The following is a 14,752-nucleotide window of genomic DNA, read 5'->3' on the forward strand; positions in this document are numbered from 1 at the left end:
AGAGCTCAGCACTCTTTATAAAACTGGACAGCTGCGTTTGAAAAAGCAAAAGCCTACTGATGCACAGGTGCAGCACTGCAGAAAGCGTTCCTTTGACTTGAATTAAGTTCCGTGTCTCCAGGCTGTTATTATAAATGGAATCTGGTAGGTTATAGTAGAACTGATGATGGCAGAGAAATATGTTTCTCTGCCTTCCGTTTAATTGAAAACTCCCTCCTTGCCCCCAACGGAATAATCCCATCTCCTTTTAGCAATACAGTTATTCGACATGGGCGATTGCTAATACAATATATGAATTAGTCCTAAAGGTGAAATGTGCAGATTCCTGAAAAACATTAGTTTCAAGAGTCATTTTGACCCGACGGTAATCATAAAAATGATCTCTGAAAACATCTGGCCCCAACTTGTGCCTGTAAATTTATATCGAAGAAACCATTGCGTCTCGGGAAAAACATTTCATCTGGGACAAAAGGCGAGGTGTCAATCACTCGTCACCTTCCCGTTCGCCTCGCTACGAATAAAACACCCAACAGGTAACTCTATGAAAGGTGCTTTTCTGGATGTCAATGTGAGGTTTGGTGATGGGCTCATGTATTCGTGAAGTCTTGTTTGTTTCAACCATTAAAGCCGTCAGCCAGACACCAAAGAACCTCTGGCCTTACATGTTGTTACAAATAATGCATAATTGTGTTGCTTTTTGTGAAGCTGTACCAAAATCACTGTTATGTCGGTCCTACGACAATCAGTACACTGTGGCTGTTAAACAATATAAATGTAAGTTTGACTATTAGTGAATGATAATATTTGTGGTGTTCAGTAAACCTGACCCGTTTATGGTTTGCAGATTCACATATGAAATTGTTTTTTGTTTTTTTTCCGTGTGTGTGTGCAACTCTTAGTATGGCATTTAAAAAATAGACTGGCATGAATTATTTGCCTCGGGTCTCCCCTGAATAGCAAGTGATTACTGTAGGATAGTGGCAAAACCATGACTCATATCTTTGTCCTTTTTCAGAGGAAAAAAAATGTGATAATGACGGTGTGATATGCGCTCTGTAAGAATGTGTCTGCTCTTTGTAAGGATATGTGCTTTTATTGCAGACATTGTGGTCAATAAATAAAAATGGAGTCAAGCTATTATTCCTTTTGGCCTTCTCCCATGTGGCCTTCTCCCACTATGTACAGGCCAGGATGTTCCCATCATTGTGGTTTCTGCCACATGCGGTCCTTCGCTTTAACCAGTGATAAAAAGTCTCCTGGGTTCTGCACTTGATGTCTTCTGCTCAAAGAGAAGCACGCACTCATTTGCACACCTCGAACAAGCTTGGGGAAAAAGCCCCTCTCTGCATGTTTTTGACTTCATCCTCAGCTAACTCCTGGGACACAGTCACAAACTCAAGCTTGCTAGGCTTTATCATAAAAACACACTCAAAAAACTACACCTCCTGTCATACTTGTCGGTATTGATGACTTTATACAGCTTACAATACAGTGTGTGCAAAAATAAATGCAAAAATAGATTTTCAGAGACTGAGTTGCGCATTGCTCGGAGCAATCATGTGTATGTTGAAGTCCTTAATGCTTAGCCTTGATGTCTTGTTCCTGGGAAAGGTCCCCAGAGTCCCCAAGCCATTTTATTTTGCTCCAGTGTCTCGAAGTCCAATCGAAGACCACATTTTTAATTCAGTGGGACAATAATTAGACGAAATTACAGGAAAATTGACTGCATTTTGAGAAATGTCTCCCGCACGTCTCCTTTACCATTCTGTCCGATTAAAGGAGCTCTTCTTGGATTCATGATTTGGTTTCTTTGCAATTTTAGACATTTTTTTTTGTAGTCATCATAAAAAGACAGTTTACTGGTTCCATAAATTTCAAGATTAGGAGCATTTTTTGCATCTTAGTGTTTACAGAAGTACCACAATGAATGGCCGAATGGAGTACCTGGCAGTTTTCAAATGACTGTCATGCTGGAGCCAAAATTTTCAATGTTACATTTAAGGAGGGGATCGGTGAGGTTTTTGGTCATGACGTTTTGTGTTGTGCCAGCAACATCTCTCCCTCAAAAGAGACAAACAGAGACAAAAAGAACACCTTGCTCTCCAAGTGCTGACCAAGGTGCTGCACAGTTACTAAAATACAAACAAGTTATTAGGCACAAATATAATATGAAAAACAGTGATAAAACCAATCTAGACAGTTAGAAGAAAAGGGGAGTTAAAGAGCCAAGATTACTCACCTAGCATGGTGTGAACGCCAAAGAGAAAACATAGGTTTTAAGCAGCGTTATAAAATATTTAGCAGACTGTGCGGCTCTAACCTGGAAAGGTAGGCTGTTCCACAGCTTCGGGGCAGGCACAGAGAAAGCTCAGTCCCCATGAGTAGCGAGCCTGGACCGAAGGACTTTCAGGAGCAAGTGGTTAGAGGACCTCAGGGCCCTGGAAGTAATACGAGGCAGAACAAGCTCCGACAGGTATGTTGGTGCCAAACCATTTAAGCACTTAAAAACAGTAAATAGAACTTTAAACTGGATGTTAAAATGAATAGACAGCCAGTGCAAGGATGCAAGGACAGGACTAATTTGATCACGGTTTTTTTTTCCTACTCAGCAAACGGGCAGCTGCGTTTTGGACAATTAATACAGAGTGGAGTGCTGACTGGTTGAGACCAACAAACAAAGAATTACAGTAGTCCAGCCCTGCCCTAACAAAGGTATCTACATTTTTCAAAACTATGTTTGACTATCGAGCTTTTTTCTTTGATGAACTTAAAATCACTGTCCAAAATAACACCAAGTTTCCTTGCAAACGGACGACCGTTTGACTTAAGACTCCCAATGGCACTTGTCATAGCCATCCCGGAGGTTTGGTTGACCAAATAAAATGATCTCACGTGTCTCCCCCGCCTACGTCTAAGAGCAGCTCAGTTCTCTTTCATCTCATTTAGTGCAGTAAAACCTTATGCTGACAATGGACTACAGTCATCATTTTGGAGTCATCACATTCAACACATTCTTAGCATACATGAGGGCTGCAGACAAGAAAGAAAATGGGTCACTTCTGTTATTAGTGTCACCCACCATCACTGCAAGGGATTCATGCGTGATCTTCGCATTGACCTCTCTCTCTGGCCTTCCTTCACGCCCCCATCTTGCATTTACATATTCCCTTGTTCATTGTGTGTGAAAAGAACATAGTCTGTGAAAAATACAGTAATATTCCCCCATGCGAAATCATTTAAAGCAAATACATTTGTTTCCTTGCTCAAACTCCTCAGCAAATTCACCAACTCGCAGCTTGTTAGGGCATATGAAAATAAAGGCTCCAATTCATCAGTATTTCGAATTTATTAGAATTGTTGGTATAACTGAATGACTTTGTTTTATAGAATTGTAATTTATATTTTAATTAGGGCTGCACAATTAATCGAATTTTAATCTCGATCACGATATTGGCTGCCACGATTAATTAAGCCCAGCCTCAGCGATATTAACATTTAAAACATCAAGCACTTTTTTTTGTATACAAGTCAAATCAAGCACTTTGTCATCTTACCACCAGGGGGCAATGGTTCACGCATGTTTGCATGACAAAAGCGTCTGCTTTTCTCACCCTAATATATTATATCCCAGTGTGAAATGGTGTTGAGTTTCTCACCTGATTCCTAATATATACCGTGCTCGCTGCCAACTGGCAAAAAAATTGAATGAATTTGGTTTGAAATGACCGAAAATGACATTTTGACTGCTAATTGATTAAGATTTGCTTAAAAGTAAATAATGTGCTTGTTTTTTTAAGTAGGCTTATTTTTTTCCATTTGTTTACACTCAGCAAGGGCTGTGTTGCCCTGTGTGCCAAATTTTTGCCTTTCTTGGTTGGTGAATTTGTTTGAATTATTACAGTATTTACTTCAGTTTATTATAATTAGTATTTGTAAGTATCCAGCCTTGAAGCCTTGTTTATATACTGCTTGTTTAAAAAAAACAAAAGGTGCAATAAATAGACATGTTTGACCAAACGTGATGAATAATCATGACCAAAAATTGTGATTTCAATATGGACCAAACTCATCGTGATTATTATTTTGGCCATAATCGCGCAGCCCTAATTTCAATAGTAAATTGTAAATTTCTTTGGCAGTTTGCGATGAGACTTTGGACGTGCGAGAACAGATGGGGTCTCTACAGCCAGGTTCTTTCTTGCCGGGACCATCATGACAGTAGCTGGCGGCTATTTGCGGCTCTTGCTTCAACTTCCTGCCGTCCCCTTCTCCCCCGTGTTTGTGTGTACGGCGTCCCCATCCATGTGCTCATTCTTATTCATCCGTTTACTTTCACCCAGCGTCTGTTAACGGCCTCTCTCAGCTCCTGTCAGACTTGGCAAGCTGCTTCCGCTCGTTTACCTCCTATACCTTCCTCCCTCCCTCCCTCCTCCTCTTCATCTTCCCACCTGGTCCATTTCCCTCTTCTGCCAGAGCCAAAACACATTCACGTGAGTACGCCTGTGCGACAAATGCAGAAGAAAAACGAGATGCACGTGCACACATAGGCTTGTCGCTATGCTGTGTGCACTCTTTCAATCAAAGCTCCCACGAGTGTCCTAATGGATCCCGGCCCAGCGTGTCTAACATTACTTCTTTCCTTGCCAGGGGGGGCTCCCCGAAATCCGACTTTCTGAGTCATTATTCTGTCGAAGGCGCGCCGCCCCTGACTCGTAATGCCTTAGAAATTGCAAGAGCCTCTCAACATGTCAGGCGAATTATGACTGAGAGGCGTGTGTCCGATAAGTAGTATTTTGATCCCATCTCCTCCTCCACTTCAGGATTCGAGAGACGCTGCGGATTAAAGCAGTAGGTATAGAACAGTTTGGTATTTGCATAGCCTACTGAAAATCCTGCTGAATTTGGATGAAAATGTATAGAATTATTTTGCTTGGTGAAATGATTCTAAAAAATTAAATTGCAATGGCAATATTCCTTAGCAGAAACATTAGTAAGTGAGATTTTAGGCAAATCTGTCCCCACGTTAAACTAAGTGATGTAAGTGAACTCGGTTGGTGGCGATCTGCAAAATGCTAGCGCTGTTAGCCGCCACTAAATGCTGGCAACAGGTGTCATGTAATACCTGCTATGTCATTGATATCAGGAGGATGTAGTTTTATTGATGTTGGTAGCATTCGTAATCTCACAACAGAAAATAAATTTGCCCCAAAACACCTGTGTAACATACACAAGTGGAGTGAATCTTTTTAGATGCTCAGGGGAGTGGAAGTCACTTACATGGGTTCTCAAGTTATTTTGTTTTTTTTTTAGAAGAACTTAAGAAGCTTTTTATTTCCCGAACGAAGTTTCATTCACCCTAAATACATGACTGTAATAATTATGATAATAATAGCCTAGATTTATACAGGGCCTTTCAAGGGACCCAAGGGCACGCAACAATAACTCATGAAGGTAATTATAATCTATATATGTGTGTACGTGTGTATAATATGACATGTTGAAATATTGATGGATGGTGCGTTGCTAAATCTGTTGAGTTGTTAGGGCCATTTATGGAGCTCAGCTATGGAAAATCTGGCACCTCCTTAACCCAAGTGACACTGTTATTCACAATTTATGTCTTTACCTGACATTTTTGGCAGGGCCGTTTTTTCAGCGTTTTATGCCAGAAGGTGTGAAAGCGGGGAATTGGTTTGGACCATCGACCTCATGTGGGACAGCAGGGCCACTCACGGTCACTATGGCAGCTGTGCTATAGCCGGTAAGCAGGCCCTCTGTACTTAACAATGTGATGAGGGCAATAAGGAAAGCAAACATAGAAAGTAGCTTTCAAAAATCTGTGTACCACACTATACGGTCTGCAGTTGTTTGTTTTAGAAATTTTTCACATTTGGAAACTTTTTTACAATAATTTTCAAAATATGTATGACATGCTTTCAACAATGAATCCCAGTTAGCAAAGTTCATAGTACACCCACTTTCTTATTTTGCTCAAATTCTTCCAATAAGCTCAAGATTGGGAGGGTGACCTTGCCCTCCTGCAGGTCTGCTAAATTCTTCCTACTAAGTTGTGCCCATAGCATGCATATACTGTATCTTTAGTTACCATGACAACAAGAGGCACTTTTCAGCCTTTTATTGGATACCAGGACACAGCAGTAAAATCCAGCTACACATACTCACACTTCTGTTGACCACAGTTCACACCCAGGCCGTGAGATAAAGCCACCCCAGAAAGCCCCGTTTCTTAAAGACAACTTGTGCTATTTTTAATACATTTTGTTCTTGAAATGTTGATTTGCCTTCAAATGGTTTGATGATATTTATTTTAAAAGGTGTGATTTAAAAAAAAGTGTGTAAAACATCAAAAATGGGTAAAACAAAAAATAATGATGGTCACCCTAAATTGTGCCGTTTCACCTATTTGTGTGCCGGCTGCACTTTTTTTTTGTTTGTTTTTATTTAACCCACCAGATCAAATGACAACCAATTCCCCGTTACAATGACAACCTGGCTAAGAGACATTGTAAGAACGCATCCCCGATGCTGTTTAGTGTAAGCAGCCACAAATGGCAAAGCAAATGCAAGACCCACAAAAACAGCTACTTATTTCACAACCATGTCACCAAATTTCATCTGTCAGTTTCTTTTTTAGGGCTAATTTATTCAAGAAATGCAAAATTGTCATCTTGCAGACATTTCAAAAAATGGGCAGATAACAAATGTTTACTTGGATCCTAGATGTTTACAAATGTTTACTTGGATACTAAATGTCATACTTTATTGGGTGAACAGGCATTCCCCCTCACAAATGAAGTTGGGTTGTCAGATCTTTCCGCACGTGGGTTCCTGTGAGGTACTTAATTCACACCCTCAACCGCCCCATTTTTCTCTTTCCCCGATGATGAATTTCCTTCATTCTACTTGTGATTCATCCACAGTGAAAGCTCCAAAAATGTTAAAGCTATAAATAAGCGTCTGTCTTTTCAGCACTCACAAGAAGGTAGAAATCCAATATGAGTTATAATAATAAATGTTTTCTAATGATGTTATTGTTAAGCAAGTGACGTTTGAAGGATATTGTTGTTGTGTTATGCCCACGTGCTAGGTCATAATGCAAATGAGCAAAGTATGATGCATTTAAATTATCTGCCCATCACATTGGCCAATATGTTGGAGTGAACAGCACGCCACCTTGAACAGAATGCTGCACCAATGCTGCCATCTGTTGGTCAACTGGAGTTACTGCAATTAAGTTTAACCAATGACTATTTCCGTTGTATATTCAATATCTATGTTTGAAATATTTTTGGGTGGCATATGCTGCAATCTTACTGGAGGGCATACGTATATATGTTCCAACATCCTACCAATTATAGTGCTAGAGAAATAGTAATTAAAATGACACCAAAAGATAGCTACTTCTTCATAATTATATTATTACGTCTTATTTATATTAATTTTTTTGTGACGTCTAACATATTTTGAAAGCTTGTTAAACAATAGTGTTTTGTGTTGTTTCTTTTAAAACAAAACCAAACAAACAATGTAGAGACACACGCTTTTTTATTCAACAGTCTGGATGTTTATGTGCCATATACTGAAAATATTTGTTTGTGGAACAACTTAAATTATATTCTCGCTGTGTTTTGGATTTATTAAAAAAAAAAGTTCAAGCTTTTTATTAGACCTATTATATTTATTTATGGAAATACAAAGTTTTTGCTCTGCAAAATGTCTCTGTATTTGCTGTTTACTTGTTTGAGTTGATATTGTATTGCGGTAAATATTTGAAAATGTATTTTTTTAGGCTACTAGTGACGAAAAAATATATCTACTTTCAAGTAGATGCTGTTCAGATTTCTCATGTTATATTTAATTACATTTCACTTGCACTGTATTTAAGTGCAGTGCTAATTTATTGAAGTGATTCTGATATTATTTATCTTATGTTCGTCCACTAGAGGGAGCAAGAGCTGCATTAAGGCTGACGCACGTTCACTTAAAGGCTCAACTTTAGTTAGTCACATTCGCACTTTAACCCCTTGTCAAAATAATTTATTAGAGGGACAGTGTGTACAATTTTGACCGTTTTTCATTAAAAATGAGTAATCTAAATGATTGTGAATTTCAATTTCAAAAAACTTGCAAATGAATGTGTTGCGAATGACCAACAGTATCCTTAATATATAGTTCATGTGGGGTGGCTCTTCTCCGGAGGCTGCCATGTTTGTTGTTGTCGCTACAAACAATGGTAAATGCCACACCTCCTGCTGTCCGTAATGAAAAACTGTTTAAATCTTACACACTGTTCTTTTAACTGCACCTAAACTTTACTTCAGGTTTATCCATCCACATACAGTATATGCCATTTTATGTTATATATTACATGTGACAAGTACGGCAGAGTATTATGAGCCTTAAATACACACTTATAACAAAAGGGAAAAAAGAAACAGTTTGACTATGACTATGAGTTAAGTATTTTCTTTTTATGTCTCGATCTAATAATACACCCTGTAACCCTGTCATTTCGTACTGTCAATAATTGACGTCTACAAGTGACATCTATAGCCTTCATTTTGTTATATGTTTTGTCCTTCAAGATCTAATTCATGATTTTGTGTTCATTTACCATACTTCATATGTATTGGCTTTAAGCCCACCTCACCTGTAATTGACATAAAAATACTGTTCTCATTGGGTCAAATTGTCACCTGATCAAAGTCCAAAAAACATTGGCGCTAGCTGCTGGCCTAATACAACCTGACATTGTCATAACTATAATAGACTATAATAATTATAACATTGTAAAAGTCAATTTCATTTTAATTTTATTTTTACTAAATATATATATTTTATATATAAAATTATTCACCATATTCTGTTTTTTTCGTGTCATATTATATCCATGTAGTTACACTCGTACAAGTGCTGACGTTTTAGTGTAGAGTTTTTAGCCAATTAGAATTCAGCTAACTTGTCGCCAGGCAGACTTCCGAGCAGACTTCATGTCTGCTTAGCTGGGAGGCGCTCGGGCATTTGCTTGAACAAGTAAGACTTTGTGAATCCAGTTTTGCTCCTGTTTGGTCCTGCCTCATTTCCTTGTTAAAACATATCTCTCAGTTGTCCTGCATTTTTTGGGGTCCCGTTCCTTCCTCCTTCCAACTCAACTCACCATGCCCAGACGTGACACTTATATTAAATTGCCATTTGTAATTTTGCGTACAATCTTGTTAAAGCTTGCCTGCTCTTGGTGGACTTCATAAAACTTCGTGGACAAATCATTTGAAATTATTAGGCCTTATTCTACGTTTGCCCTCTTCCTGGTTGCACAAGCACTTTAACTGTCCTGTTTCTGCTTAAGCTTGTACCCTTTTGGGAAATCGCATGCCCGGTTGTACTCGGCTCAGGTGATTGACTCGACTGTTGCATCGTATTCCACATCCTGGCTTTGAAAAACTCTTTGGTTGCTTTCACAGGGTGCTTCAAGTCCTTGTCCATATGCACTTTGTAGGGCCGTCCAAATTGTGAAGCACTTGGCCGAATATGAGCAGATAACTTTGCTATAAACAGTAGAATTCATTCAGTTTGCACTTTGCCGAATCGGCGTTCCCGTGATGTAACGTATTCATAAATTCTTTCTGATTAAACATGTCCAACTTAAACATAAATTTAACTTTGTATAAAATAATTTTAAACTCACAATTCACTATGATTGAGATATATATATATATATATATATATATATATATATATATATATATATATATATATATATTTATATATATATATATTTAGATATATATATATTTATATATATATATATATATATATATATATATATATATATATATATATATATATATATATATATATATATTAGATATAGATATATGTATACGATAGATAGATAGATAGATAGATAGTATTTTTAAAAGTATAAGTGCACAACAATATTAAAAAAAAACAATTGATTAGAAATGAACTTCCACTGAATGATGGTAATTTATATCAAATCAACTGCTATGCGTATAAACAAATAGTACGCACAATGTGGATTCTGTCATTTCATGTTGATCAGACAATACAGTATTTCCACCGCAAGCACACACTCACACAAACAGGCTCGCTCTGTCTGTGTGTCTCGCTCGTCCTCTCTCTCTCCCTGTCTCTCTCTCTCTCTCTCTCGCACGCCCACTGCAAGCTGGTATCTCACTCGAAAACTTTCCAGCCAGCCGTTTTGTTAGGATGGGAGAAAAAGTTTGATTGGTTTGCCTCGTTGACCCACACTTTAGCTGGATAGACTGCTCGCGTCCTACCTTGAGCGATATCACATACAATGCTCTATGAAACGTTACCTGCGATAGTTTGTTGCAGTAGCTAACGTACACTGGTACAAGTGGACAGTGTGACTGCCTGTTGCGGTCCAAGGACTCACGTATGTTTTATTTTATTTTTGTTACGTTTTTGTACTGGTCTTGCTCATGTCTTTTTTGAGACCAGTTATTATTGTCCTTCTGGTAGCTGGAGACAAGTGCAAACCTCCAGCTGCATGATCACCAGCTCTCACCAGCTCCTGGCAGGGCCCCAGTCGCATGCTGATCCTGCCGGAAAACTCTACGGGCTGCTATGTAACCAAAAGCGGTTGAATCTTGTCTGTTTGGCTTTGCTTTCACAACAAAATCTTGCTGGACTATCCTGTTTTTTTTTTGTTTGTTTGTTTTGTTTTTCTTTTCTTTTTTTGCTTGCGTTTTTTTAAAAGAGGGTTGTTCATTGTGTAACTGACTGGGAAATGTTTAATTCGCCTCAAAAGTGTTTACATTTTGATAAATGTACATGCTACAAATTCTTTTAACCCCGCTAACAACCCAGGCAAAACTTAGTTCCTCCTAATAGGCAAGATGTATCACTTCAGCATAATGAAAGCATTTGAACTCCTGGAAGCAGCAGTCCACACACTCCTGTGTGTATCTTGTACATGGACACCCACATCAAAGATTAGTAACCACTACATTAACATGTATGAGTGACTTATCAGAAGTTAATGCTAAGCTGTGTCTTCAACATACAATATGCAGCTTTGTCAACCCTTTGTCTTTAACATAATAATAGGGGTGTCATACCCTTGATTGTGGTTTTTTTCACTGGTGTAAAATATCAAATCATAGACTCGCTGTATCTTAGTAAAAGCATTTTTAAATCATATTATTTAGATTTCAATCTTAATACTTTTTGTATTCTATTAGTAGACGTGTTTTTATGCAGTGATGTTCCTTTGCTTGAGTTTTTGGGACTTGGAAAAGAAAGGTCAATCACAGCCTAAAGTGGACACTGATTGGTTGTCACTGTTTATGGCATAACCTGATAGGCTCCTGTTGTGGGTGGGAGGACAGGTTCAGGGGAAGAAGGAAGACATGAAAATAAAAAATGTATCTTCAAAAAATGCTCCACTGGCAACTTTAAGAAAGAAAGAGTGATATACACATTGGAACACTTGTTTCTGCCTCTGCATGAAAAAAAGTGACTTAGAACTGGACTGCAACTTCTCACTGGATTGCGGAAACAAAAACTCGGCGTGATTTGGAAATTAGGTAAATTAGCAGGTGCGGGATAGCTCACTTACAACATTTTCAGAAATAGATACTAAAATATTTACTTGTTTAATTTCACACTCAACGGGTGGTCCGACTCACCGAAGACCCAACTATTTGCAATTTGCCATTGCCGTGAAAGTCAATTTTCCATAGCATGTCCTCTTGTGAGGTGTTGCATGCGTGGGCGCACACTTGGCGTTTTCGGCTGTTCCTCGACAAATCTTGACGTCGAGTCTGCCTTCGGCTCCCTCAATAACTCATGCGAGCTTTTAGCGCCACACAGCTCCGCTCTCGGAAGGACGTTTCTAATAAAGCATCTCTTTGCAGCGTCACTCAAGCAGGCTGTATTCCGCCCTCTTTTTATCCTTTATTAAACACACACTCTCACACGCAGGCAGTTCCAAAGGATCAGTAGCTTGTAAACTGGCTGCAGTCAGCAGTCATTCTTTGCGTCTGTGTGTGTGTGTGTGTGTGTGTGTGTGTGTGTGTGTCAGGAGGAAAGATAGGAGGAGGAGGAGAGGGAGGAGGAGGAGGATGGATGAATTGCTTCGATTGGATGGTGCAGAACTCCAGCCGTACTGGATTTAGTCACACTGGGCTGGCGATGGTTCCCAATGGCTAGATTTCACTAAACCAGTGGTGCACTGTTCAGGGGGCACGCTTTTATTGATTTAGATGAACTCCTGCCAGATTCTGGATTTGCCGGACTGTGCTGCCGCTCTGAAAGACGGAAATACATTATTTTTTCTCCTCTTTTTTTTTTTTTTTGCCTGCCGCCCTCTCTCCTCTTTTGCATCGTCCCCTCATCTTCCCACAGCAGACATCCAGTGTGGTGTTGCAGACAAAGGCAGCAACCTGCCTCCGGGATCATCTCTTGACAAGGGGAGGAGTGGGGGGAAAAAAGGGGATTTCAACATTTTTTTTTTACCTGTAAACATTTGATTTTTTTTCCACGTGAAGGAATTTGGGAAGGTTACTTTTGCAGATTCTTTCCGATCCGGACTGATCCAACTGCGGTGATTTGGTCTTTGGATCTCGGGTATATTCCTGGTGCCGCCGGTGGTGCTGGTGGCCGAGCCGCGGGCGAGGCATGGCCCAGCAGGCAGCCATGGGGCCGACGCACCAGGACACCCTGGCCGTGCCCCCCATGCCCAAGCACTCGGGCCTGAACGAGGACCTGGTAAAGATCCTACGCGAGAACCTGCTGCATCCGGAGAGACCTCGAGGACACCGCCGCTCGCCTTCCTCCATCTCTCCTCGCCTCTCGCCGCGCAACTCACCGAGGCTGCTCCGTCGCATGCTGCTCAACAACAACATCCACAAGCAGAGACGATTCACTGTGGCGCACACATGGTGAGACGAGAACCTGTTCCGTACATCATCAAGTTAGATTTGCGTAGAAAAGAGTTCACATGCACCTTCAAGGAAAACTTTCAATAACTGCTTTTAGTATTAAAGTTGTAGTATTAAAGGAGCAAAATACTACCATTTTGTGGCCCTGCCATAGAATTTTTTGTGATGCATCTTTCTGACTCGGAAATCACCAGTTTTTAAATTTTAGTCTGTTGTGTTACCACTATGCTTATTTTGATTCCCTAGCACATGGGAAATGATTTTTTTTTTTCTGTTTCATCAACCTAGGGAGAGGGAAGACGAAAATGCATTGAATTAAAACAAATGAATTAACTTAAGGTATTATAAAACATTTTAGTGTTGTAACTATTGGGTATTTTTGAATTGAGAAATCCTACAGAAAATTCAAATGAAATATTTGGATAAAAATGAAAAAATATAAAAAAAAATTTTGAGTGAAAAACAAGACAATACAGCAAACTACATGTTTTCATATATTTACGAATGACCAACTTTTATAAAAAAGTATTTTATCAAAAAGTATTTTCAATTAAATTTGATGTTACTGAGCTGCACACTATTTTCCTCTGAGACGAATGTTTTGGCTCAACCAGCTCATTTGAGTCAAGACGGTTTTGTCAAATGTGGTTTTGTAAAATGTGATCAGTAGGAGCGAGAAACGTGTCAGGTTTGAGCATCAAACTATGCAGACACTTCCATCTATCACGCCAGCACATAACTGGCACGCGGGTGCACATGTGCGACAGAAATCACTTGCTTCACTTTGCGCATTTGCGTACCCTACCTAACTTTCGCCCATGACAACAACTGAGTCTGAGCTGAACATTTTTTTCCCTGAAAAGTGGCTCCAATATATGCCATGGTGAAATAAGTTTGCTCCTTGCCTCTCATGAAGCTAAGCACGTGCAGCTCATGTCTCCCTATCAGAGGATATTTATTTGTTTACTGAAACGTCTTGGAGTGGCTGCATGTCATTCTTGTGAAGGAGATGGTTTACGTTGTCACTTTACAGCTGACAGGGATTTTACCTCTGACTTTCTATGGCTAATTAAACTGGGTCCCAAACAATCCGCGCAAATCATAAATACATATATATATATATATATATATATATATATATATATATTTTTTAGGCATTTTACTTCTTATTTTGATTAATACTGGATCTAGTGTGATGAACACCGGTTCTTTGTCCTTGAATATAATCCAGCGTAAAGGGATTCTATGACCACCTTAGAACATAAGACCCTCCGTCACTTTGATCCTTCTGCATGTTCCTTTTAGTGCACCTGCTTGCGAGGAGTTTTTGGATTGTTAATTAGCACTCTATTCTTGGCTGTCTATCAATGCTTGGCTGCGCCCGCCCACGCCTCGTACCTTCATCTATTCCCTGACCGCTCGCGCCGCCATGCCTCTGATTTCCCCACCCCCAAAGTTAACCAGTTTTTTCTTTTCCCATCGACTTGCAATATCCTGCTCTTGATGCTATCTGCCACTTTCCTGCATGTGCGCATTTCTTGATTTGTTTGTGTGTATGCAGGTTGAAGTGGATGGTAAAACATCACATGCTGGTATTGTCATGAACCAAGGACCTCCATGTGCATGCGAGCCCTTGGTTCATGACAGTACATCAAATTCATATTGTCTCAAACACAAACGGGTCAAGAAATTCAACTTAAAAGTTTATAAATGTACAGTTAATAAATGAACTTCAAAGTCATTTACAGCTCACAAGGCATCATCCACATCATAAAGCTGACTAAGTACAAGGATGTGTGAAG

The 14,752-nt window shown here is 39.4% G+C and overlaps 1 protein-coding gene across 2 annotated transcripts in view; it reads left to right on the top strand.

Moving 5' to 3' along the window:
- pde4d (phosphodiesterase 4D, cAMP-specific) overlaps positions 1-14,752 on the top strand; it is a 156,667-nt gene that overhangs the window by 32,430 nt on the left and 109,485 nt on the right. The window contains exon 1 of one of the 2 annotated variants that reach the window (XM_088431120.1): positions 12,048-12,950. The exons of the other annotated variant lie outside the window; for it this stretch is intronic. Coding sequence (XP_088287246.1) covers positions 12,688-12,950 — 263 coding nt within the window. The 5' untranslated portion in view covers positions 12,048-12,687. Of the gene's footprint in view, positions 1-12,047; positions 12,951-14,752 lie in introns of those variants that run through there. 2 annotated transcript variants of the gene reach the window in all.

Source organism: Hippichthys cyanospilos, chromosome 1, assembly GCF_059441005.1.
Source record: "Hippichthys cyanospilos isolate Australia breed blue-spotted pipefish chromosome 1, RoL_Hcya_1.0, whole genome shotgun sequence".
Taxonomy (NCBI): domain Eukaryota; kingdom Metazoa; phylum Chordata; class Actinopteri; order Syngnathiformes; family Syngnathidae; genus Hippichthys; species Hippichthys cyanospilos.